The sequence below is a fragment of the Pristis pectinata genome, chromosome 12, assembly GCF_009764475.1.
Source record: "Pristis pectinata isolate sPriPec2 chromosome 12, sPriPec2.1.pri, whole genome shotgun sequence".
In the NCBI taxonomy this organism is placed as follows: Eukaryota; Metazoa; Chordata; class Chondrichthyes; order Rhinopristiformes; family Pristidae; genus Pristis; species Pristis pectinata.
Genome location: NC_067416.1, coordinates 43,256,409 through 43,284,003, shown reverse-complemented (window position 1 = coordinate 43,284,003; position 27,595 = coordinate 43,256,409). Strand labels below are relative to the sequence as shown.

The 27,595-nt window shown below is 45.3% G+C and overlaps 1 protein-coding gene across 1 annotated transcript in view; it reads left to right on the top strand.

The window, feature by feature from the left end:
* Positions 1–15,779: 15,779 nt before the first annotated feature.
* Positions 15,780–27,595, top strand: part of tacr2 (tachykinin receptor 2) — a 58,682-nt gene continuing 46,866 nt past the window's right edge. The window contains exon 1 of the mRNA XM_052027786.1: positions 15,780–16,135. Coding sequence (XP_051883746.1) covers positions 15,933–16,135 — 203 coding nt within the window. The 5' untranslated portion in view covers positions 15,780–15,932. The remainder of the gene's footprint in view (positions 16,136–27,595) is intronic.

Sequence of the window (27,595 nt, the reverse complement as noted above, 5' to 3'; positions counted from 1 at the left end):
CCCTTCCACCCATGATGTTGTGCTGAACTGATTAAACGTAATTAAAAGCCTACTAAACTAGTACCTTCTGCCTATACAAGTTCATATCCCTCCATTCTCTGCATATTCACGTGCCTGTCTAAGGGCCTCTTAAACACCGCTATCATATTTGCATCCACTACCACCCCTGGCAGCACACTCCAGACACCCACCATTCTCCATGTAAAAAAAAAATTTGCCCCGCACATCTCCTTTGAACTTACCTCCTCTCCCCTTAAATGCATGGTGAACCTCAATGCAAAAATGAACTTGAGAGTGTGGTAGAAGTTCATAGCTAAGTTGATAAAATTGACAAGTTCCGTACTAGTGCCGGAAGCAGCATCAGTGTAGTGGAGAAAGAGTTTTTGTGGTACTAGACAAAGTTTGGAACGAGGACTGTTCCACATTGGTATTGGTTTATTATTGTCACTTGTAACGAGGTACAGTGAAAAGCTTGTCTTACAAACCGATTCAGCTAAAAACAGTAACAGTACAGAGTAAAGTGTCACAGCTACAGAGAAAGTGCAGTGCAATAAGGTACAAGGTCACAACAAGATAGATCGTGAGGTCATAGTCCATCTCATTGTATAAGGAACCATTCAATAGTCTTATCACAGTGGGGTAGAAGCTGCCCTTAAGTCTGGTGGTATGTGCCCTCAGGCTCCTGTATCTTCTACCCTATGGAAGAGGGGAGAAGAGAGGATGTCCCGGGTGGGTGGGGTCTTTGATTGTCTACACCAAGACAACAAGAGGTAAAGACAGAGTCCAAGGAGGGGAGGCTGGTGTCCGTGATGCGCTGGGCTGTGTCCACAACTCTCTGCAGTTTCTTGCGGTCCTGGGCAGAGCAGTTGCCGTACCAAGCCGTGATACATCCAGATAGGATGCTTTCTATGGTGCATTGGTAAAAGTTGGTGAGAGTCAAAGGGCACAAACCAAATTTCTTTAGCCTCCTAAAGAAGTAGAGGCACTGGTGAGCTTTCTTGGCCGTGGCATCTACGTGATTTGACCAGGACAGGCTGTTGGTGAATGATCACTCTCCCAGGAACTTGAAGCTCTCGAACCTATCGACTTCAGGCACCATTGATGTAGACAGGTGCATGTACACCGCCCCCTTTCCTGAAGTTAATGACCAGCTATTTGTTGACATTGAGGAAAGGTTGTTGTCATGACACCATTCCACTAGCTCTCCATCTCCTTCCTGTACTCCGACTCATCGCTGTTTGAGATACGGCCTACAATGGTGGTATCATCTGCAAACTTGTAAATGGAGTATAGAGCAGAATCTGGCCACACAGTCATGAGTGTATAGGGAGTAGAGTGGAGGGAGGACGCAGCCTTGTGGGACACCAGTGGTGAGAATAGTCGTGTTGGAGGTATTGCTGCCCTATCCTTACTGGATTGCCATCTGTTTGTTAGAAAAAAGTCAAGGAGCCACCCCCCCCCCAGTTACAGAGGGAGGTGTTGAGGTTCCTAGGTCCTTGGAGTTTTGGTGAACAAGCTTGCTTGTGGAATTATTGTATTGAAGGCGAGTAGCTGTAGCCTAGCATAAGCGATAGTCCTAACGTAGATGTCTTTACTGTCCAGATGCTCCAGAGCTGAGTATAAAGGGACAGGGTGATGGCATCACGCTGTAGACGGCGCTGTTTGCCGGATAGATGAATTGCATATGGGATCCCAGGTTGTCTGGTAGGCCTGGAGTTGATGCGTTGCCCATGACCAACCTGTCAAAGCCACCTTCATGATGGTGGATGTCAGAGCCATTGTCGGTAGTCATTGAGGCATGTTACCTTGCTTTTCTTTGGTACCGGGAATGATAGTGGTCTTCTTAAAAACAGGTGGGAACCTGAGATTGAAGCAGGGGAGAGGTTGATATGTTCCGCAAATACTTCTGCCAGCTGATCAGCACAAGATCTGAGCATGCGGCCCGGGACACAATCTAGGGCTATGTGCCTTTCCTCGTGTTCACTTCTCCGGAAGACTGACCTTATGTCCTCCACTGTGATCACAGGTTCAGCTGCATTGGTGGCTGTCAGGGTGGATGTGACAATCCACTTCCCTTTTGTTCAAAAACGTGCATAGAATGCGTTAGGTTTCATCAGGAAGGGATGAGCTGTTGTTAACTATGCAGCCCGACTTCGTCTTGTAGCCTATTATGGCATGTAAGCCCTGCCATACCTGACGGCTGGTCAGGGACTCTATTTTGAGTTGGCATTGCCTCTTCGCATCCCTGATAGCTTACTGAAGGTCATATCTCGATTTCTTGTACCAATCAGGATCACCAGATTTGTGTGTAGCAGTCCTCGCCTTCAGTAGGGAGTGGATCTCCTGGTTCATCCATGGCTTCCTGTTTGGGAACACCTGTATTGTCCTCTTTGGTACAAAGTCCTCCACACACTTGCTGATAAAGTCTGTGATGGTGGTGACATACTCATGAAGGCTGGCAGCTGAGTCGTTGAACATGGGCCAGTCCACTGTCTCAAAGCAGTCACGTAGGAGCTCATCTGCTTCCTCAGACCAGCACTGCATGACTCTCCGTACTGGATCCTCCCGTTTCAGTTTCTATTTGTATGCAGGGAGAAGGAGCACAGCCTGGTGGTCTGATTTCCCAAAGTGAAGACGAGGGGTGGCTCGGAAGGCATCTTTGATGGTTGTATAGCAGTGGTCAAGGGTGTTGGTGCCCTTGGTGGAGCAGGAGATGTGCTGATAGTATTTTGGTAACACACTCTTGAGGTCAGCCTGATTGAAGTCCCCTGCGATGATGAAGAGGGCTTCAGGGTATCCTGTCTCAAGATTGTTGACCACGGAGTATAGCTCATTGAGTGCAGGCTTCATGTCCGTCTGTGGTGGGATGTAGACTGCCATCAGGATAGCTGGAGTGAACTCCCTTGGCAGGTAGAATGGTCGACACTTCACTGTGAGATATTCCAGGCTGGGCGAGCAGGAGCTTGCCAGGACCATCACGTCCAAGCACCATAAGTTATTGATTAAGAAGCAGACCCCTCCGCCTTTAACTTTACCTGAGGACGCTGTACGGTCCATTCGATGAATTGAGAAGCCGTCAGGTTGAATAGCACAGTCAGGTGAAGCAGGTGTGAGCCACGTTTCAGTGAGACATAGTACACAACAGTCCCTCAGTTCTCTTTGGTCTGTCTTTGGTCTATGGTAACTCTGCCTATGGCCTGTCTGTCATAGCTGACAAAAAGACAGGCATAGCTAGGGCCCACGTGAGTGCCCCTGGCTGCACTGTTGATTTACAGGAAATGAGAGGAATAAAAAGAGAAGTTGTTGAGGGTAGAGGCACGAGTTCTGCCAGGTGGATGAGATTGTTGGTGGAGGAGAATTGACTGGATATTTGTTGCAGAAAGAAGTGGACGGATCTAAGACCTTCCTGACTGGGTATAGATGTATAAAGACTGGACATCCATAGTGATAAGGAGACATTGGGAGCCAGGGAATCAGAAATTGTCAAAATGGTGGAGGGGATGCAAGGTGTCTTGGATAGAGTTGAGAAGAGACTGCACAATGGGAGATAGGAGAGTGGATTTATGGGGTGGTACTTAGCTGGATTGGGCTTTCCTGCTGAGTGTGGATAGTAAACATCCCGGAAAGTATGAAATCTCAGATTGGTACTTAATCAAGGGATTACTGTAAAGGTGCTGAATTTCAGATGAAGGGGTAAACTGAGGTCCTATGTGCCTCCTCATATTGATGTATAAGATTCCTTGCATTATTTTGTAGAAGATCAGGTTAGTTCCAGATGTTCAGGCCAATATTTATTCCAATCAGTATTACTGTCTGTGGAAACTTGCTGTGAACACATTGACTGCCACTTTTACTACGTTACAACAGGGACTAGAACCATAGAACACTACAGCACAGAAAACAGGCCATTTGCCCTTCTGGTCTGTGCCGAAACTTTATTCCGCTAGTACCACTTACCTGCACCCAGTCCATAACCCTCCAGACCTCTCCCGTCCATGTATCTATCCAATTTATTCTTAAAACTTAAGAGTGAGCCCGCATTTACTACATCAGATGGCAGCCCGTTCCATGCTCCAACTACTCTTTGAGTGAAGAAGTTCCCCCTAATGTTCTCCCTAAACCTTTCCCCTTTCACCCTAAAGCCATGTCCTCTCGTACTTATCTCTCCTAATCTAGGTGGAAAGAGCCTACTCGCATTAAATCTGTCTATACCCCTCATAACTTTGTAAACATCTATCAAATCTCCCCTCATTCTTCTGTGCTCCAAGGAATAAAGTCCTAACCTGTTCAATCTTTCCCTGTAACTCAACTCCTGAAGACCCGGCAACATTCTAGTAAATCTCCTCTGCACTCTTTTAATCTTACTGATATCCTTCCTATAGTTAGGTGACCAGAACTGCACACAATACTCCAAATTTGGCTTCACCAATGTCTTATACAACCTCACCATAACATCCCAACTCCCATACTCAATACTTTGATTTATGAATGCCAGGATGACAAAAGCCTTTTTTACAACCCTGTCTACCTGCGGCGCCACTTTCAGGGAATTATGTATCTGAATTCCCAGATCCCTTTGTTTCTCCGCACTCCTCAGTGCCCTACCATTTACTGTGTATGTCCTACCTTGATTTGTCCTTCCAAAATGCAACACCTCACACTTGTCTGCATTAAATTCCATCTGCCATTTTCTGGCCCATTTTTCCAGTTGGTCCAGATCCCTCTGCAAGCTTTGAAAGCCTTCCTCGCTGTCCACTACGCCTCCAATCTTAGTGTCATCAGCAAACTTGCTGATCCAATTTACTACATTATCATCTAGATCATTGATATAGACAACAAACAACAATGGCCCCAGCACAGATCCCTGAGGCACACCACTAGTCACAGGCCTCCCATTTGAGAAACAATCGTCTACTACCTCTCTGTCTTCTCCCACACAGCCAATTTCGAATCCAGTTTACAACCTCTCTATGGATACCTAGCGTCTGAACCTTCTGAACTAACCTCCCATGTGGGACTTTGTCAAAGGCCTTACTAAAGTCCATATATACAACATCCACAGCCTTTCCTTCATTTACTTTCTTGGTAACCTCCTCGAAAAACTCTACAAGATTCGTTAAACACGATCTACCAAGCACAAAGCCATGCTGACTATCCTTAATCAGCCCTTGGTTGTCCGAATACTCGTATATCCGATCTCTCAGAACACCTTCCAATAATTTACCTACTACTGATGTTAGGCTCACTGGCCTGTAATTACCTGGTTTACTTTTAGATCCTTTTTTAAACAATGGAACAACATGAGCTACCCTCCAGTCCTCCAGCACTGCACCCTTGGCTAAGGACATTTTAAATATATCTGCCAGGGTCCCTGCAATTTCTACACCAGTCTCTCTCAATGTCTGAGGAAATATCTTATCAGGCCCAGGGGATTTATCTACCTTTATTCACTGTAAGGCAGCAAGCACCTCCTCCTCTTTAATCTCTATATGTTCCATGACACTACTGCTTGTTTCCCTTCCTTCCATATCCTCTCTGCCAGTTTCCTGACTAAATACTGATGCAAAAAAATTGTTTAACATCTCCCCCATCTGCTGAGGGTCCACACATAGACGACCACTCTGATCTTCTAGGGGATCAATTTTGTCCCTTACTATCCTTTTACTCTTAATATACTTGTAGAAGCCCTTTGGGTTTACCTTCACATTATCTGCCAAAGCAACCTCAAGTTTCCTTTTTGCCTTCCTGATTTCCTTTTTTAGTATTTGAAAAAGTGTAGTACTTCAAGTACTACACTTGAAGAATTCTGCACTGGCTACAAAGTGTTTTATGATATCCTGAGGTTGTACTATAGATGTACAAGTAGTGTTTAGTGATTAGTATTTTACTGTTAGCTAAACTATAAAATTGCCTTAAATCTAAAAAAAAATTGTTTTAAGTAAGCATGGCAAAACGATTGAGGCTTGCACATCACGAGCCCTGTGGATTCTCCACGATCCTTTGTTTTGTCCTGGTAAGCCGCACATGTATAGGATGGGGTCATCATCCACATGCAAAGGGTACAATTACTCTAGTGGGGTAGGGTGCTGTAAATGTAAAATAATTTTGAAAGGCAAGGGACACAAGGATGCAACAGTAAAGTGGACAGAAAGAATGGTATTGAAAGCCCAAGGAAAGGATGGAGGAAAAAAGACAAGCTAACTACCATGGAATTGGAGTGGATGTATGTTAATGCAATATATGTTTCAAATTGGGCTGGTGAGTTACAAGGGTGGTTTGCAGAATCGGTTTAGTGTCTAAAACTGGGACCTGGCTAAAATGTGAGGAAAATAAAAAATTCTGATTAAAAAGCAGGGTAAAATGCTAGTTTCAGTAATGATGAATTATTGTACTGTCATAAAAGCCCATTTGGTTCAACAACATCCTTCATAGAAGGAAATCTGCTGTCTCTAGCTGGTCTGGCCCATACATGACACCAGACACACTCTGAACTTCTGTAATATCCTCTGAAGTATCCACTACGTGGCCTAGAAAATCATGGCTTTTGAGTTCCACTGGAAGGAAATGGTGTGATGGAGAGATGATGTTGGAGACAATTCTGCATTTTACCAGAAGTTAAAAAGTAAAGCATTTGTGCTGTTCTGTGCCTTAACTTTGTTTCATGAAAATACTTAATGTAAACACTACATATACGTAACTGAAATTACAATAATGTCAGCTTGAAGGAAAACCAGTTACAAAGAAAATTAACCACACTGCTGATATTAAGAGAACAATTTCCTGTGATTTTTGTTTGCTATTTTACCCCATTGTGTACTGTGATTACTCAGATGCTGTTGCTCACAGCCATTAAGTCTCCATAGACCAGTATTGAAGTGATATGGAGATATGTTCTCAGTGTTATCAGTCTACCATTACAACCAACCCAGGGGACCTTTATATCTATTGACTTTTCAGGATGTGAGCGTTGCTGGCTGGGCTAGGATCTCTAATTGCCCTTGGAAAGGTGATGATGATCATTCTCCCTGACCTCTGCTGTCCCTCAGATTAACATACTCACACAATGCTTTCAGTTTTATGGTATGAAGGAGTGGTAAAAAATTTCCAATTCAGAATGGTGACCGACTTGGACAGCAACCTGCTCCCTTCCACCTGCTGTCTTTGTGCTTCTTAGTGAAAGAGGCTGCAAGTTTGGGTGGTTCTGTCAGAGTAACCAACGTCAGCAGTTGATATGCATTTTGTGGATGACACACACTGCAGCCAGGGTGTACCTGTGATGGGATGAATTAATGTTTAGGGCCAAAGATGGGAACTGATCAAGTGGGCTTCTTCAGTTTGTTTGAATATTTTGCAACTGTACTCATCCAAACAAACGAAGAGCATTCTATCACACCGCTGACTTCTGCCTTATGGAAGGTGGGAAGGCTTTGCTTTGTCAGGAGATGGGTCACTTGTCACAGGATACCCAACCTCTGACCTGCCCTTGTCCAGCTGAGTTTTTGGTCTGGTTCAGGAGGGCACCTCAGCATCAGTTGCAATCAATAATGAGGAGCCAATCTGGGGAAGCTGCAACACAAGACTGATTAAGATAAGGAATCTTTGTTAGTCACATGTACATCGAAACACACAATGAAGTACATCTTATGCTTAGAGTGTTCTAGGGGCAGCCTGCAAGTGTCGCCACGCTTCCGGCGCCAACATAGCATGCCCACAACTTCCTAACCTGTATGTCTTTGGAATGTGGGAAGAAACCCGAGCACCTGGAGGAAACCCACGCAGACACGGGGAGAACATACAAACTCCTTACAGACAGTAGCCGGAATTGAACCCAGGTCACTGGTGCTGTAAAGCGTTACGCTAACCGCTACACTACCATCTTAATGCTTAAGTGCAAAAGCAACATACAATAGATGGAGTGAAGTGATTGCACAACCTACAGATCAGTTCAAAGCTCCACAGTCTGCCATATCCAGTCACAAATGAGAGTAGACTTTTAAACAATTAAAGGGAGAAGGATATTCAAAGGATATCCTCATCCACAATGACGGTGGAGCCAACATGTGAGTGCTAAAGAAAGGGCTGAAGAATGCTCAACCATGTTCAGCTTCATCTTGAAGAGCCGTAGTCGTATAGCACAGAAACAGGCCGTTTGACCCACCATGTCCATGCCAATTATCAATCCGTAGCCTTCCATAATTAAAGTGCCCATATAACTATTTCTTAAATGTTGTGAGAATGTCATAATCTTCCTGCTCTTGTATTCTGTGCCCTGGCTAATGAGAACATGTATCCCACATGTCTTCTTCATCTCCTTAACATAGAACAGAACAGCACTGGAACAGGCCCTTCGACCCACGATGTCAGTGCCAACCATGATGCCAATTCAGACTAATCCCATCTGTCTGTACGTGGTCTCTATCCCTTCATTCACTGCCTGTCTAAGTGCCCCTTAAAATTTGTTATTGTATCTGCATTCACCACCTCCCCTGGCAGAACATTCTTGGACTTACCACCTTCTGTGTAAAAAAAAAACTTACCTTGTATATATTCTTTAAATTTTCCTTCTCTCACCTTGAACCTATGCCCTTTAATATTTGAAATTTCTACCTTTCTATCAGGCCCCCCCCAGCCTTCGATGCTCCTATGAAAACAATCCAAGTTTGTCCAACCTCTCCTTATAGCTCATACTCTGGTGAACATCTTCTGCACCCTCTCCTAAGCCTTCGCATCCTTCCTAATTCAGAGATCAGAAGTGCACACTTTATTGCAAATGTGGCCTAACCAAAGTTTTATACAGCTGCAACATAAGGGTAAGAATAAGACTAGTCTTCAGGTGAAAGTGCTAAATTGGGGGAAAGCTAATTACAAAAGTATCAGGCAGGAACTGGAGAAAGTAGATTGGAGGTGGCTGTTTGGGGGTAAATCCACATCTGACATGTGGGAATCTTTTAAAGGCCAGCTGGTTACATTCCAGGATCAGTATGTACCTGTGAGGCTGAGAGATATGGAAGGCAAGGTGTGCGAACCCTGGTTGACAAGAGATATTGTAAGTTTAGTCAAAAAGAAAAAGGAAGCATATGGAAGGTCTAGGATGCTGAAATCAGACAAGACCTTTGAGGAATATAAAGGTATCAGGAAAGACCCTTGAGGAATATAAAGGTATCAGGAAAGAACTTTAGGACAGCTAAAAGAGGACAAGAGGAAATGCCCTTGGCAAATAGGATTAAGGAGAATCCCAAAGCATTTTAAACATATTTTAGGAGCAAGAGGGTATCTAGGGAAGGGGTAGTTCACTGAAGGACAAAGGAAAGATTTTATGAATGTAGCCAGAAAAAGAGGGCGAGGTCCTTAATGAATGCTTTATATTGGTATTCACCAAGGACAATAATGTGGATGATGGTGAGGAACTCCAAAAGTGGCTTAACCAAAGTTTTATACAGCTGCAACATGACTTGCCAACTTTTATACTCAGTGCCCTTGACTGATGAAGGCAAGTATGCCATATGCGTTATTTATCACTCTGTCTACTTGTGTTGCCACTTTCAGGGAGCTATGGGCTTGTACCCCAAGAGCCCTCTGTACATCAATGCCCTAAAGAGTCCTGCCATTTACTGTACACTTTCCTTTTACATTTGGCCATCCAAAATGCAACATCTCACACTCATCTGGATTAAGCTCCATCTGCCATTTCTCTGTCCTCATTTCCCACTGATCTATATCCTGCTGCAGCCTTTGACAACCTTTCTCACCTGGTACAGCCAATTCCATTTGCATCATCTAATATCAAAAAACATCTGAAAGCACTAGTTTCAGCAAAGGCTATGAGGCCAGACAACATCCCAACTGTAGTACTGAAGACCTGGGCTCCGGAACTGAAGGCCCTTGGCCCTCTGGCCAAGCTTTCCCAGTGCAATTACAACATTGGCATGTTCTTGACAATAAGAAAAAATTCCCAGGTATGTTCTGACCCCCAATAAAAGCAGGACAAATCCAACCTAGCTAATTACTGCCCAAACAATCCACCCTCAGAAAAGTGAGAGATGACAGCATTAATCGTGCTTTCAAGTGGCACATTCACCGATAATCTGCTCAACAATGCCCTGTTTGGTTTTCGTCAAAACCACTTAGCTCCAAACCCAATGAGTTCAATTGCAGAGGTGCAATAAGATTGACTACCCTTGTCATCAAGACACAAGGAACCCTGGTAAGATGGAAGTTAACTAAGTAGTAGGAGACTAATGAATACTGATGTTGAGAAAGATCTGCTGTCCTTTTACTAAAGACTTAGGTAGGTAGCTTGAAGGTATGGAAATATTAGGAAGCCAAATGAATGGTTGATCTTTATTATAAGTGGTCAAAAGGAGGGGAGTCTTGCTTTAAATGTACAGGTCTTTGGTGATATCACACATGATACTCCACGTAGTTTTTGTCTCATTATTTATGGAATAAGGTATTTTATTAAACTATTTTGGAGGCTGTGCAGACAAAGTTCATTATAGTGATTTCAGGGATGAGGGGTTTGTCTTATGAGGAAAGATCTCTTGTACAAGGATACTCAGCGTTTGACCTGCTCTTGTTGTCATGGTATTTGGACTGGAGACAGAGACTGCAGGCGCTGGAATCTGGCCAGAGGAACTGTTGAAATGATATCCTGCTGCTGGGTTAATTGACAGCCAAAAACTACAGCGTTTTCCCTGGTACAAGGTTTGACACCTACCACTGAGTGCTTTCCCCTTGCTCTCCATTGACTTCAGTTTTACCATGGCTCCTTGATATCATGTTAGGTCAAACACTATCTTAAAAGTGAGCCAGTCATTCTCATGTCACCTCTGAAATCCAGCTGTAATAAAAATGGAAAATGCTCGAGATCCTCAGCAGGTCAGGCAGCAAGTATGGAGAGTGAAACAGAGTTAAAATGATTCTTCATCAGAATCTTCTGACAAATGGTGAAATGTTAACCCTTTGCTGTATCACATAGAGTGAACTAAATTTGCTGCAGACTGCCTTCAGTAATGATGGGAATATTAGTGGAGGTCTGCTGAAGATTTCAGCAGATGGAATTCAGTCCTGATAATTCCGAGGTAATGCATTTTGAGAGGTCGAATAAGAAGGAACTTGGTGTATAGGTTCAAGAATCCCTGAAGGTGGCAGCACAGGTAGATAAGATATTCTGTAGGTAGTGTAGATAGAGTTTCTTACCCAGGGTGGAAATGTCAAAAACTAGAGGGTATAGGTTTAAAGTGAGAGGGGGAAAGTTACCATGGTGATACTTAAGAAGCATTTAGACAGATACATGAACAGGTGGGGAATAGAGGGATATGGATCTTGTGCAGGCACATGGGATTAGTTTTTGTTTTTCTGTATCTATTCAGGCTCGTGAGTGCATTGGGTATTAGATGTGGAAGCAGAGCAAAGTCTGAACCTGAATTTCAGGATGTTTATGATGGTAGGATGTTACTGAAGAGTAAGTAAAAATAGATATTTTAAGACCATTAATAATCCTGATTAATGAGTGGTTTGCTTCACATATGTTATTAGATCATAACAGCACAGAAGAAAACCATTCAGCTTTTAAGTCCATTTAAACACTAAAAAATTGGTGTTTTTCCTGATGTGTTTAGCTTACAGTCATGACTTAAATAAATGAATGAAATGTTGGAATGTAAGGAGCTGGTGGCTTATTCTGTTACAGGGAGTGCAGACCAAAATAGCATTGTTTTTTTCACATAAGGACATAAGAATATGAATTCCTTCATGCCAATTTCACCTCAATAAACATCACAGCTGAAAGTCTACATCACCTCTACTTTCCAGGACTACATTCATTTCCTGTGACTTTGTGCCTGAATGTCAATCTCAGGTTTGAATTTCTGTTTCACCGTTCTTCCCTTGACTCCCCCACTTTATACTCCATCTCAAACTACTTGCCCAACACTTAAGCAGATATATCATTTGCAGCCGCTCCACATCTTGTACTTTATTGTCAAATAACTTCAATATTTTACATTTGGTCCATTACTGTCATAGTTTAGAAATTGATCCTTATATCATTCTGCTAGGTATTCCCATTATCCTGATTGTAACTTAAGTGATCCTGAACTACTTGCCAATGTGGTTTTTCCAACCTTTATAAAGAACACTATCCCTATAACTATTGCATTACCTGTAAAATCAATATATTTATGGAACAGAAGGAGGCCATTCAGCCCAAAGTATTCATGCAGTGCAAGAAAGGGCTGCTGAGACATCCCACTTTTCATCTTCCAGCCCAAAGCCATTTCAGTTACGGCACAACATGAATGCATTCAGAGATTTACGAATGTGTTTTTTTTTCTGCATCCAGTGCCCTTTCACAAGTTCCAAGCCCCATCACTCTTTGAGCTAAGTACTTTTATACTCCCCTGACCTCTATGTCTATAAAGCTACACTGAGCTTTCTGCTAAGGGCAACAGGTCCTCTTCACACTGCCTCGGCCTCACACTGTGTGATGCACCTTGATTTAAAACACTCCTCAGTCTCCTGTTCCAATGGAAACAACCCCATATTTTCTTAGAACTTCTCAATTTCTGTGTCTTCACTAGTGCTATCATATCTTTGCTATAATGACTTGCCAATATTTGGCACCTTAGCTCTGGCCAGTCTAGTGTTTCATACAGTTCCAGATTCTCCTTCCAGCCCACCTATTCTACATTCTACATGGCCTTCAGGGATCTGTGGCCATGCACTCGTAAGTTGTTCTGCTCTCTACACTTCTCAGTATCTTCTGATTTTGTGTATTCCATGCCTTGTTCGTCTTTCACAGAAGTATTACCTCGCCCTTCTACAAAATTATTTATATTTACCACTTTTCTACCTATCCAAAAGTTCTGTTACATCGAAGAGGTTTTGCCAGTTGGGTAATGATACAGTCAGCATCAGCAATGGGACCACAATTCTATAACGGACCCTAGGGAACAGCACTCAAGTGGCAGATCTGTTTTTTGTTCATTTACCTTTATCCTGCACTCAGATTCCTTTGGATCCTTACAATATTTCACTGCAAATAAGGTTATACTGTAGCTGTACTGAAATTGTTGTAAAAAGTTTTGCAAGGCTTGGAAAGGGTTGGAGTGGCACTAATAGATGATGCCCGTAGAAAATAGTTGCTTCTTCGGTATTGTTAGGAGCAAAGATGACATTGTCAATTTACTGACATGGCAGACATATTAAAGAGAGAGTACATATTACAAAATATCAGAAATGTGCAGGAGAGCGGGTTGTGAATTACCAACTGCTGGAATAGTGGTGAAGGTCTCCCCAAGTGCAGGATACTGACCAAAGTCTCCACGGTTGCTGAGATAATGGGCTAGGTCTCTCCGGGAACTGGGACAGTTTGCATGTTCTCCCTATAACTGCGTTGGTTTCCTCTGGGTTCTCAGGGTTCACCCCACAGCCCAAAGACATGTGGGTTGGTAGGTTGAATGGCCCAGAGTGTTGGTGAGTAGTAGAATCTGGGCTGGGTCTCTCCTGTTCTTGGAAAGTGGTCTAGCCATCTCTGTGTGTTGGGAGAGCAGTCTAGGTTCCTCCAGGTTCTGGCACAGTGGTCTGTATCTCCCTGGGTGCTGGGATGATGGGTTGGTCCCCCGGGTGCTGGGATGAAGGGTTTGATCTCCCTGGGTGCTGGGATGATGGATTCTGTCTCCCTGGGCACTGGGATGATGTATTCTGTTTCCCTGGGTGCTGAGATGATGTATTCTGTCTCCCTGGGTGCTGGGATGATGGATTCTGTCTCCCTGGGCACTGGGATGATGTATTCTGTTTCCCTGGGTGCTGAGATGATGTATTCTGTCTCCCTGGGTGCTGGGATGATGGATTCTGTCTCCCTGGGTGCTGGGATGATGGACTGGGTCTTCCCAGGTACTGGGTTGAGTCTCCTAAAACTGCTCGTGTGGTGGTGGCCAAACTCTGGATTAGAATTGTGGGATTGTGCCGGCCCTGTGCTAAGTCTCCCAGAGTCTGGAATAGTGGCTTGGTCTCCCCAGATACAGGGTGATTGGATAGTGACTTACCAGCTGCTGGAATGGAGATGTGGGTCTCCCCAGCTGCTGGGATAGTGACCAAAGACTGTCCAGTTGCTGGGATATTGGGCTGGGTCTCTCCAGGTGTCAGAATAGTGGCCTAGATCTCTCCATAAGCTGTGATAGCAGGCTAGGTCTCTCTAGAAGCTGGGATAGTGGGCTAGGTTTCTACAGGAGCTGGGATCATAGGCTGGATCTCTCCAGGAGCTGGGATAGTGAGCTAGGCCCCTCCAGGAGCTGTGATAGTGTACTAGATCTCTCCAGGAGCTAGGATAGGGGATTGGGTGTCAGTGGAAAGCTGAATTGGTTTGCTTTGGTTCCAGCATGCATTCTACCAGGTACCAGCATAGTGGTCTCATTTTCTTTAGTTGCTGGACAGCTGCTGGTTGTTTAGTTGCTGGTTGTTTCTAGTTCCTGACAGATTTGACTACATAGAACATAAAGCAGTACAGCACAGGAACAGACCCTTCAGCCCACAATGTCTGTGCTGAATGCAAAGTCAAGTCAAACTAAATCTCTTCTGCCTGCACGTGATCTATATCCCTCCATTCCCTGCACATTCATGTGTCTATCTAAAAGCCTCTTAAACACCACTGTTGTATCTGCTTCCACCACAACCCCTGGCAGCGCATTCCAGGCACCCACCACTCTCTGTGTAGATAAAAATCTAGCCCCACACATCTCTCTTAAACTTTCCCCTCTCACCTTAATTGCATGCCCTCCAGCATTTGACACTTCTGCAGATTCTACAGATCTACATTCTTTCAGATGCCGACTGTCTACCCTATCCATGCCTCTCATAATTTTATAAACTTCTATCAGCTCTCCCACAGCCTCTGACACTTCAGAGAAAACAACCCAAATTTGTCCAACCTCCCCTTTTATTTCATATCCTCTAATCCAGGCAGCATCCCGGTAAACCTCTTCTGTACCCTTTCCAAAGCTTCCACATCCTAAATTCTGACTGGTTCCTGGGATAATTGACTATACCTTTCGTGGGGCTGGTCCCTTTGGGTGTCAGGAGAGTGGAATGGTCCTTTCCATTTGTTGGTGAGGCGAGAGTGGGGCTGGTCTCTCCCGGTGTGAGGAGAGTGGGGTTGGTCTCTCCCGGTGAGGCGAGAGCGGGGCTGGTCTCTCCCGGTGAGGCGAGAGCGGGACTGGTCTCTCCCGGTGTGAAGAGACTGGGGCTGGTCTCTCCCGGTGAGGGGAGAGAGGGGCTGGTTCCTTGCACCCGTTGAGATAGTCCGTTTGTTGCGTCCGGCCACTGAGGGCAGTTTCTCTGCCGCTGTCGGGAGTCTGGGGTGGTTCTTCACGGCTGCTACAAGTGTAGGCAGGTTCGTCCAGCTGTCGAGAGGGCGAGCCGCTGTCGTGGTCCGGGACTCTGGTCTCGCTTCTCTGGGAGCAGGAGAACGGGCTGGTTTTCCTAAGGTGCCGGGATAGTAAGCTGGGTCTTGACGGGAACTGGGATTGCGGGCTGGGTCTTCCAAAGAACCGGGATAGCGGACTGGTGTCTGCAGGTGCCGGGATAGCGGGTTGGGTCTGCAGGTGCCGGGATAGCGGACTCCGCTTCGACCATGGGACTGTGAGCTGCCTCTCGAGTTTCTGTGGAAGCGATCGGGATCTTGAAGACATTTCAGGAAGAGGTCGTAAAGCGGCGTCCCCTCCCAGCGCACGGCTTCGGGTCTGAAGGGCGGTGGCAGCGCCATGGAAGGCGAGCTGAACCACACCGCGCTTGCTGGCAACGAGACCCTGGGCAACGTGTTCGCCCAGCCCACATGGCAAGTGTGCCTCTGGGCAATCGCCTACTCGGTCATCGTGCTGACCGCCGTGTGTGGCAACGTGATCGTGGTGTGGATCATTCTGGCCCACCGGACGATGCGGACGGTCACCAACTACTTTCTGGTGAATTTGGCGGCGGCGGACGCCTCCATGGCCGCCTTCAACACCGCCTTCAACTTCATCTACGCCGTGCACAACGACTGGTATTTCGGTCTGCACTACTGCCGCTTCCAGAACTTCCTGCCCATCACAGCCGTGTTCGCCAGCATCTACTCAATGACAGCCATTGCCTTGGACAGGTGAGATTGACTGGGCTCTGGTCCACGGCTGAGGGGGTGTCTTCCCTGAGGGGAGAGTAGACCGGGAATGGGAGCCCGATGCTCACTTCGTGCCCTGCTGGTCAGTTGAAGTCCTCAGACGCTGCTTGGCAGGTGTTTAGTTACTGGGGCCGCTATCCGTCTTTTGTTTACAGTGAAGCGATCAAATTCGGTACTTCCAGCTCAACCAGTTCTATCTGAATGTTTTACCGTCCTCACCTAGTCTTGTTTTAAAAGACTGGATTCCGCTTATTGAGGGGATGGAGACAGTTAAAGTCATAGAGTAATACAGCCTGGAAACAGGCCCTTCGGCCCGATTCGTCCATGCTGCCCACCGAGCCCCCGCTATTGTGGACGCTATTCGGGCGAAGTGGCAGTAAAGTACCTGTTAAATAATAACAGGGCTGGGTAGAGGTTACATCGATTTATAAGGGGGACTCGTCTGTTGGAGTGGTTTGAGTTTGCAGCTCGCAGAATATCGAAGGGTGAACCAGTGGATATGGTGCATTTGGACTTTAAAAGGGGTTACCATAAGATGCCAGAGTTAGTGAACAAGAGGTGACGGTGTTCAGAAGGGCCGAAGGATCCTGACACGTAAATCACTGAAAGTGAAGCTTCAGGTGCAGCAAGCAATAGAAAGGCAATGGATTATTGACCTTTATTGCAAGAGGAAATGAACAGGAGGGAAGGCATCTTACTAAAATCAGTGCCTCCCCGAGACAGCACCTGGTCTCACCTTATAATGACAGAGAAGGAAGTTACCTGGTCCACCCGATCCCTGCCAGCTCCCAGGGAGCAATCCCATTACAGTAAAACTCCTGTGGCAGACTTTCCAGACTATTGGATATTCTTTGGTATTGGTTTATTATTGTCACTTGTACCGAGGTACAGTGAAAAACTTGTCTTGCAAACCGTTAGAACATAGAACATAGAACAATTACAGCACAATTAAGGCCCTTCGGCCCACAAAGCTGTGCCGAACATGTCCCTACCCTAGAAATTACCAGGCTTACCCAGAGCCCTCTATATTCTTCTGCTCCATGTACCTATCTAACAGTCTCTTGAAAGACCCTATCGTATCAGCCTCCACCACCATCACTGGCAGCCCATTCCACCCACTCACCACTCTCTGAGTAAAAAACTTACCCCTGACATCTCCTCTATATCTACTTCCCAGCACCTTAAACCTATGTCCTCTTGTGGCCATCAATTCAGCTCCAGGGAAAAGCCTCTGACTATCTACCCTATCAATACCTCTCATCATCTTATACACCTCAATCAGGTCCCCCCTCATCCTCTGTCTCTCCAAAGAGAAAAGGCTGAGTTCCCTCAGCCTGCTTTCATAAGGCATGCTCCACATTCCGGGCAGCATCCTCGTAAATCTCCTCTGCACCCTCTCTATGGCTTCCACATCCTTCCTGTAGTGAGGTGACCAGAACTGAGCACAATGCTCCAAGTGGGGTCTGACCAGGGACCTATATAGCTGCAACAATACCTCATGGCTCCTAAATTCAATTCCCTGATTGATGAAGGACAATACACCATATGCCTTCTTAACCACAGAGTCAACCTGCGCAGCCGCTTTGAGCGTCCTATGGACTCTGACCCCAAGATCCCTCTGATCCTCCACACTGCCAAGAGTCCTACCATTAATACTATATTCCGCCAACATATTTGACCTACCAAAGTGAACCACTTCACACTTATCTGGGTTGAACTGCATCTGCCACTTCTCAGCCCAACTCTGCACTCTAGCTATGTCCCTCTGTAACCTCTGACAGCCCTCCAAACTATCCACGACACCCCCAACCTTCGTGTCATCCGCAAACTTACTAACCCACCCCTCCACTTCCTCATCCAAGTCATTTATAAAAATCACAAATAGTAAGGGTCCCAGTACAGATCCCTGAGGTACATCACTGGTCACCGACCTCCACTCAGAATACAACCCTTCAACAACCACTCTTTGCCTTCTGTGGGCCAGCCAGTTCTGGATCCACACTGCAATGTCCCCTTGGATCCCATGTCTCCTCACTTTCTCCATAAGCCTTGCATGGGGTACCTTATCAAACGCCTCGCTGAAATCCAGATCAATTCAGTCCAGATCCAGATCCAGTTTGTACAGATCAATTCATTACACAGTGCCTTGACAGAGTGCATTGACGTAGTACAGGGTACAAACAATAACAGAATACAGATTAAAGTGTCACAGCTACAGGGAAGTGCATTGCAGGTAGACAATAAAGTGCAAGGTCAAGCAAGGTAGATCATGAGGTCAGAGTCCATCTCAACGTATAAGGGAACCGTTCAATAGTTCTATCACAGTGGGATAGAAGCTGTCCTTGTGCCTGGTGGTATGTGCCCTCAAGCTCCTGTATCTTCTGCCTGATGGGAGAGGAGAGAAGAAAGAATGACCTGGGTGGGTAGGGTCTTCACCAAGGCAGCGAGAGGTATAGACAGAGTCCATGGAGGGGAGTCTAGTTCCTGTGATGCGCTGAGCTGCGTCCACAACTCCCTGCAGTTTCTTGCGGTCCTGGACAGAGCAGTTGCCATATCAAGCCATAGAACCATAGAACAATACAGCACAATACAGACCCTTCAGCCCACCATGTTGTGCCGACCTTTAAACCATGCCTAAGACTATCTAACCCCTTCCTCCCACATATACCCCTATTTTAAATTCCTCCATATCCTTATCTAACAATCTCTTGAACTTGACCAACATATCAGCCTCCACCACCACCCCAGGCAGTGCATTCCATGCACCAACCACCCTCTGGGTGTAAAACCTCCCTCTGATATCTCCCTTGAACCTCCCACCCATTACCTTAAAGCCATGCCCTTTTGTATTGAGCATTGGTGCCCTGAGAAAGAGGTGCAGGCTGTCCACTCTATCTATTCCTCCTAATATTTTGTATATCATGTCTCCCCTCATCCTCCTTCTCTCCAATGAGTAAAGCCCTAGCTCCCTTAGTCTCTCTCCTCATAATCCATACTCTCCAATCCAGGCAGCATCCTAGTAAATCTCGTCTGCACCCTTTCCAACGCTTCCACATCCTTCCTATAATGAGGCGTCCAGAACTAGACACAGTACTCCAAGTGTGGTCTAACCAGAGTTTTGTAGAGCTGCATCATTACCTTGTGGCTCTTAAACTTGATCCCACGACTTATGAAAGCAAACATCCTATGGGTAGTTAAGCTTTCTTAACTACCCTATCCAACTGTGAGGCAACTGTTGGATCTGTGGATATGAACCCCCAGGGTTCTGTGGGATATGAACCACCAGATCCCTCTGTTCCTCCACACTCCCCAGAATCCTTCCATTAACCTTGTACTCTGCCTTGCAGTTTTTCCTTCCAAAGTGTACCACTTCACACTTCTCTGGATTGAACTCCATCTGCCACTTCTCAGCCCAGCTCTGCATCCTTTCAATATCCCTCTGCAAGCTTTGACAGCCCTCCACACTATCCACAACACCACCAATCTTTGTGCCGTCTGCAAACTTGCTAACCCACCCTTCCATCCCCTCATTCAAGTCATTAATAAATATCATAAAAAGTAGAGGTCCCAGAACCGATCCTTGTGGGACACCACTAGTCACAGCCCTCCAATCTGAATGCACTCCCTCCACCACAACCCTCTGCTTTCTACAGGCAAGCCAATTCTGAATCCACACGGCCAAGCCTCCCTGGATCCCTTGGCCTCTGACCTTCTGAAGAAGCCTACCATGTGGAACCTTGTCAAACGCTTTACTAAAATCCATGTAGACCCCACCTACTGCGCTACCCTCATCAGTCTTCCTGGTCACCTCCTCAAAGAACCCTATCAGGCTTGTGAGACAAGATCTTCCCTTCACAAAGCCATGCTGGCTGTACCTAATCAATCCATGATTCTCTAAATGCTCATAGATCCTATCTCTTAGAATCCTTTCCAACAGCTTGCCCACCACAGATGTAAGGCTCACTGGTCTTTAATCCCTGGACTATCCCTACTACCTTTTTTGAGTAAGGGGACAACATTTTCCACCCTCCAATCCTCCGGTACCTTTCCCATGGACAACGAGGACTCAAAGATCCTAGCCAACAGTCCAGCAATCTCCTCCCTCACCTCACAAAGCAGCCTGGGGAATATTCTGTCAGGCCCTGGGGACTTATCTGTCCTAATATTTTCTAACAGCTCCAACACATCCTCTCTCTTGATATCTACATACTCTAGAACATTAACCTTACCAACACTGTCCTCAGCATCATCAAGGCCCCTCTCCTTGGTGAATACTGAAGAGGTATTCATTGAGAACCTCACCCACTTCCACAGCTTCCATGCACATCTTCCCACCTTTGTCTCTAATTGGACCTACTTTACTCTAGCCATCCTTCTGCTCTTCATGTATGAGAAAAAAGCCTTGGGATTCTCCTTAACCCTACTCGCCAAAGCCTTTTCATATCTCCTTCTTGTTCTCCTCAGCTCCTTCTTACGGTCCTTCCTTGCTACTCTATATTCCTCATGAGCCCTATCTGATCCTTCTTGCTTACACCTTATGTATGCTGCCGCCTTCTTCCTAACTAGTTGTTCCACCTCTCTTGTCACCCATGGTTCCTTCACCCTGCCATTCCTTCTCTGCCTCACCGGGACAAATTTATCCCTAACATCCTGCAAGAGATCCCTGAACATCGACAACATGTCCATAGTAGATTTCCCTTCAAAAATGTCATCTCATTTACACTCTCAAGTTCTAGCCTTATAGCCTCATAATTTGCCCTTCCCCAATTAAATATCTTCCCATCCTCTTTGCTCCTATCCTTGTCCATGACAATGCTAAAGGTTAGGGAGTGGTAGTCACTGTCCCCCAAATGCTCACCCACTGAGAGATCTGTCACCTGACCTGGTTCATTACCTAAAACTAGATGTAATATGGCATTCCCTCCAGTTGGTCTGTCAACATACTGTGACAGGAATCCGTCCTGAACACACTTAACAAACTCTGCCCCGTCTAAACCTTTGGCACTAAGCAGGTGCCAATCAATATTTGGGAGGTTGAAGTCTCCTATGACAACAACCCTGTTATTCTTGCACCTTTCCAAAATCTGCCTCCCAATCTGCTCCTCAATATCCCTGTTGCTACCGGGGGACCTATGGAATACTCCCTGTAGAGTAACTGCTCCTTTCTTGTTCCTAACTTCCACCCATACTGATTCTAGAGAGGATCCTTCTACATTATCCACCCTTTCTGCAGCTGTAATAGTGTCCCTGACCAGTATTGCCACCCATCCTCCTCTTCTCCCCACCTCCCTATCCCTTTTAAAACACTGGAAACCAGGAATATTCAATATCCATTCCTGCCCTGGTGACAGCCAAGTCTCTGCAAGAGCCACAATATCATAGTCCCATGTACTTATCAAGCTCTGAGTTCATCTCCCTTATTCCTGATGCTTGCATTTAAGTAAATGCACTTTAGCCCATCCACCTTTCTACTTTTATACCCTGTACTCTGCTTCTCCTTCCTCAATGCCTCTCTTCATGTTAGATCTGACTTTTCCCCATCCACTTCTTCCTCTGACCCACCCCTCTGGTTCCCATCCCCCTCGCAAACTGGTTTAAACCCTCCCCAAACACCCTAGCAAACCTGCCTGCAAGGATATTGGCCCCTCTCGGGTTTGAGTGTAACCCGTCCTCTCTGTACTGGTCCCAGCTTCCCCAGAAGAGATCCCAATGTTCTAAAAATTTAAAACCTACCCTCCTGCACCAACTCCTCAGCCGTGCATTTATTTGCCACCTCCTCCTATTCCTACCTTCACTATCACGTGGCACTGGCAGCAATCCTGAGATTGCTACCCTTGAGGTCCTGTTCTTCAGCCTTCTGCCTAGCTCCCTAAACTCACTTTTCAGGACTTCATCCCTCTTCCTACCTATGTCAATGGTACCAACATGAACCATGACTTCTGGCTGTTCTCTCTCCCGCTCAAGAATCCTGTGGACCTGATCAGAGATATCCTGGACCATGGCACCTGGGAGGCAACATACCATCCGGGATTCATGCTCACTGCCACAGAACCTCCTATCTGACTATCGAGTCCCCTATCACTACCACCTTCCTCTTCTCCTCCCTTCCCTTCTGAGCAGCAGGACTGGTCCCAGTGCCAGAGACCTGGTTACTGCTGCTTGATCCCTGTAGGTCATCCCCTTCAACAGCATCCAAAGCAGAAAAGCTGTTATTGAGGGGAACAGCCTCCGGGGTCCTCTGCACTGTCTGCCTGTTCGTTTTCTTTTTCCTTTTCTCTCCCCTGACGGTCACCCTTCTATCTACTTCCTGGACCCCAGGAGTATCTGCTCTAAGGGGGGGTGACTGTCTCACGATGCACAGTATCTGCATAACTCTCTCCCTCCCTGATGCTTCGCAGTGTTTGAACTGCGACTCCAGCTCATCAATTTGGAACTGAAGTTCCTCCAGCCTCAAGCACTTACTGCAGATGTGGTCACGGTGCACCACAGCAGGGTCCACTAGCTCCCTCATCAAACAGCTGCAGCACAATCGCCATGTCCTTCATCTGAACTAATTCTTTCCCTACCTAGTTTTATCTTACTTAAAAATTTATAACAGTAACAGGTAACAGGTAAACCTTACTTTTACTTACCTGCTACTCACCTGCCTTGCCCCTTTATGCTGAAGCCCCTTGAACCAAAGCCCAAACACTCTGCTCCCTCTGACTCTACTGCCTGCTCTGACGCTGCCCACTTGATAAGGCAGTCTTCCTTTTAAACAGTTCGTGTGCGCTACCAACTGACGTCACGTGCCTGTGCAGTTACTCCCCACTATCCCCGAACCTTTAGGGAAAAAAAACTTATCTGTTCTTAACTCCTTGGCTGCTTCCGGTCGCTCGCCTCTCGCTCCCAATCGAAAAAAAGCCGTGATGCATCCATATAGGATGCCTTCTATGGTGCATCGATAAAAATTGGTGAGTGTCAAAGGGCAAGTGCCAAATTTCTTTAGCCTCCTGAGGAAGTAGAGGCGCTGGTGAGCTTTCTTGGCCGTGGATCTACGTGGTTGGACCAGGACAGGCTATGGGTGATGTTCACTCCTAGGATCTTGAACCTCTCAACCTCAGCACCTTTGATGTAGACAAGTATAGGTACACCGCCCAGTAATGGGATATTATTCCCATTAATAGCCCAATGTCTGCTTTTAGTTCATTCTTTTTAGATGTTCCATAGTATTAAAATAAAATTTCCAGTGAGCCTGGTAAACTTAAACAGAGCGTGGGATTCAGCATGCTGATGAGTTTAAAGGTAATCCTGGAAAATGCTGGTGCCCTGATTCTTGCACTCACTTTCAACTCCTTTCTCTGCCATATCTTAACATATTATTTGGAGTTCTTTTTCAAGCTCTATTGAGTATTTTGTTAAAGTAGTTCAAACCAGTAGTAGAGGTAATACAACTGATGTTGCATCTTTGGAGTTCTGTAATCGGCTTCAATTCTTTGAACATGTCTACAGGATTGAAAGAGCACTGTAGCGTGCATACAACATTTGACACTAGAAATCAGCGAGTAGTGTGATTTTCAGACTAGAAGGGAACAGTGATAGGTAACAGAGCATGTATTTAAATATTAGTAAAAAGTTTGAACAGTGTTAACGTCTGCTTTAATGAGAACAACTGCAACTTCTTTAGTTTTTCTGCAATACAACTGTGCCTTACTTCTGGCATGGCTCCAGTAAATCTCTTTTGTCCCTCTGTAAAGCCTACAGCTGAATCATAATCAGTATTTTTTTAAGGTTTAGCATAACATTCCTTGCTTTTGTATTCTATGCCTCATTACATAAAACTAAGGATCATATATGTTTCTATAATATAAATAAAAATAGTAAATGCTGGATTCAGTCATCAAGTCAGGCAGCATCCGTGGAAAGAGAAACAGAGTAATGTTTCAGGTTGAAGACCCTTTGTCAGAACTGGTTTTATAACTGTTTTTATGACGTGTCTCACTACCTTCAAAGATTTGTGTTTGCAAATGCCTTTGCATGTGGTTTTACAGACACAAATGGGACTGGAGTTTCTGCTTATAAAATAGATATATATAGTAGAGAAATATATACATATTTACTTCATACAAACGCAGAAGAATTTACATAGCTTATTCATGATGTTGTTGTGGACTTCCAGGCAACCTGGAATACCTCTGGAGTGATTGTAACAATGGTGACACAGGGAATGGTCCACCCCCAGACCGTATAGAATAACACTGTGATTATTTCACACCTTATCTGCAACTTCTCGCTGACTATAGCGAGGAACTGTCCCACTCACCCAACTAGCTTCTATTTGGTCTTTGCCGATCATGAAAATTCAGCAGAAGTGGGAAAAGAATGATAAAGTAAAAGCAGGAGGTGGGGAGAATGGGACTGCAGTGGAGAGAGCAGTGCTTAGCTACCTGTCATTGACATTACACCATATTGGCGGAGAAATGACACCTTATACAATAACTCTGCAATAATCTCTTCAACTAACCCATGTATTGGTGATTGCAGTTATTTAACAGATGCATCTGAGTGCAGTGTCCACAGATTGATAGGGAATTTCAGTGAGGTAAGGGTGATGGAGAAAGAGCGAAATGACTAAATTAAACATTCACCAGGATGTCAAAAACAAACTGCTGGATGAACACAAGAGGTTCGAGCAGCATCTGTGGGGGAAAAGGAATGGCTGGCGTTACGGGTCGGGTCCCTGCATCAGGGCAGTTGCTTGTACCTCTGCATTCATTGGGATGTTGTCTGGAATGGAGGGCTTTAGTTATAAAAGAGATTTGGATAGCTGGGATTGCTTCACTGGCGCGCAGGGGGCTGAAGGATGCCCTTATAGAGGTTTATTAAATTATGAGGGGCATAGATGCAATAGATAGTCATGGTCTTTCTCCCAGGGAAGGAGAACTAAAACTGGAGGACACAGGTTTAAGGTGAAAGGGAAAAGATTTAAAGCAGATCTGAGGGACAAATCTTTCACACAGAGTTGCCAGAGGAGGTGGTAGAGGCAAGTACAATCACAGAGTTTAAGAAGCGCTCGAACAGGTACATGGGTAGGTATACGAAGGTTAGATCACATGGGATCCAGGATGAGCTAGCCAACTGGATACAAAATTGGCTTGGCGGTAGGAGGCAGGTAGGTGGAGGGTTGTTTTGCGGATTGGAGGCCTGTGACAGTTGTTTGTCATCTATATTAATGATTTGAATGAGAATGTAGATGGTATGATTAATAAGTTTGCAGATGACTCCAAAATTAGTGGTACAGTGGACAGCGAAGAATCTAGCTCAACTGGGAAAGTGGGCAAAGGAATAGCAGATGAACATAGACAAGTGTGATGTAATGCATTTTGGGAAGTTAAACCAGGGTAGGACATACACAGTAAATGGCAGGGCCCTGGGACGTGTTGTTGAACAAAGAAAGACCTAGGGGTATAAGTATGTAGTTCTTTGAAAATGGTGACCATTTATACAGGGTGGTGAAGAAGGCTTGTGTTTATTGTTCAGGGCATTGAGTACAGGAATTGGGACATCATGATACAACTGTACAAAATGTTGAAGAGACCACACTTGGAGTATTGTATGCAATTCTGGTCACCAAGCTATAGGAAGGACATGATTATGCCAGAGAGGGTGCAGAAAAGATTCGTAAGGCTGTTGGCAGGAATGGAGAGCTTGAATTATAAGGAGAGAGTGGATAGGCTGGGACTGTTTTCCTTGGAGTGAAGGAGGCTGAGGGATTACTTTATAGAAGTTAATAAAATCATGATGGGCATAGATAAGGTGGAGGGTCACTGTCTTTTTTTCCCAAGGTAGGGGAGTCTAACACTAGAGGGCATAGATTTAAGTGAGTGGGCAAAGATTTAATGGGGATCTGAGGGGCAAGTTTTTCACACAGAGAGTGGTGGGTATATGGAACAAGCTACCAGAGGAAGCTGTAGAGGCAGGTACAATTACAATGTTTAAAAGACATTTGGACAGGTACATGAATGGGAAATGTTTGGAGGGATATGGGCCAAACACAGGCAAATGGGACTAACTTAAGTAGGGACCTCAGTCAACATGGACGAGTTGGGTTAAAGGGCCTGTTTCCAGGCTGTGTACTTTTGACTCTATGACTTCTAGGAATGCAATAGAGGAATATGGGTCAAGTGCAGGAAAATGGGATTGGATAGGCATGTCCATAGGCCCAAGGGTCTGTTTCTATGCTGTATGACTCTGACAGTGGTACAGGAGGCCATTTAAGTTGGGGGAGTAAATAGGTACCACTCCCTACCTTCACACTGTGAGTCCTACAAGCTGTGTTGGCTGGGTTAAGATATTTTCTTGGAGTCAAGAAAGTGGGATGACAGAAAAGATTCAGTGATTATGGCCCATGTGGAGACCAATGACATGGAACATGAAGTTTTGCTGAAGGAACATGAGCAACCGCAGCCCAAATTATAAAGCTGAATCTCAAAGGTGATCTCAACTTGAGTCGTATGCAGATTGGCGTAGAGTCAATATGTACAGAGAATTGAATACATGGCTTAAAGAGTTAGTGCGGGTGAAGTGGATTTCAATCCATGGGAACGTGGCACCAGTAGTGGGTGGGGAAAGAGGAGCTGTACCATTCAAGTGGCCTTCATTTGAATCAGGCCTTGTGGAACCAATAACTAGGGCTGTATAAAAGTGGTGGGGAGGGGGTTGGGTGGGTGTTGGGGGGGGTGCAGGGCGGGGTGGGGGGAAAATTTAGAAGGTGAAAGAGAAAGGACAAAATGATAGTATAGGGTAGCAAAACTGGTCATGACACCAGAATCTCTCAGGGAGGTTTAGTGTGTGGGAGTATTGTTTTGTTGTCAGAGCAGGGAAAAATGGTACAAAAAACAAAATGAAGACTCTCTATCTGAATCCATGGAACATTCAAAACAAGGTAGGTGAATTAATAGCACAAATGGAAATAAATGGTTACATTCTAATAACTACTACAAAGACATGGTCCCAAAGTGACTAAGTTTTACAATTAAGTATTTCAGGAAACTTAACCTTTAGAGTTATGTAGTCATACAGCATGGAAACAGGTCCTTTGGCCCTCAAAATCTGACACTTGCGGGCTACCCCCAGAATACCCTATGCAAAAGATGCATTTCACTGTGTGTTTTGGTGTACATGTGACTAAGTACCCATCTACACTAAGCATATTTATTCCTACCACATTCCCATCAATTACCCCAGATTACTGACACCAGGGGCAATTTACACCGGCCAATTAATCAATTGACCCGCACATTGTTAGATGTGGGAGGGAATTGGAACACCTGGAGCAAGCCCACACGGTCACAGGGAGAAAGTGCAAACTCCAGACACACAGTACCGGAGGTCAGATTGAACTTGAGTCACTGGAGCAGCGAGGCAGTGGGTCATTTAGCTACCCAAGTATATAAATAATTT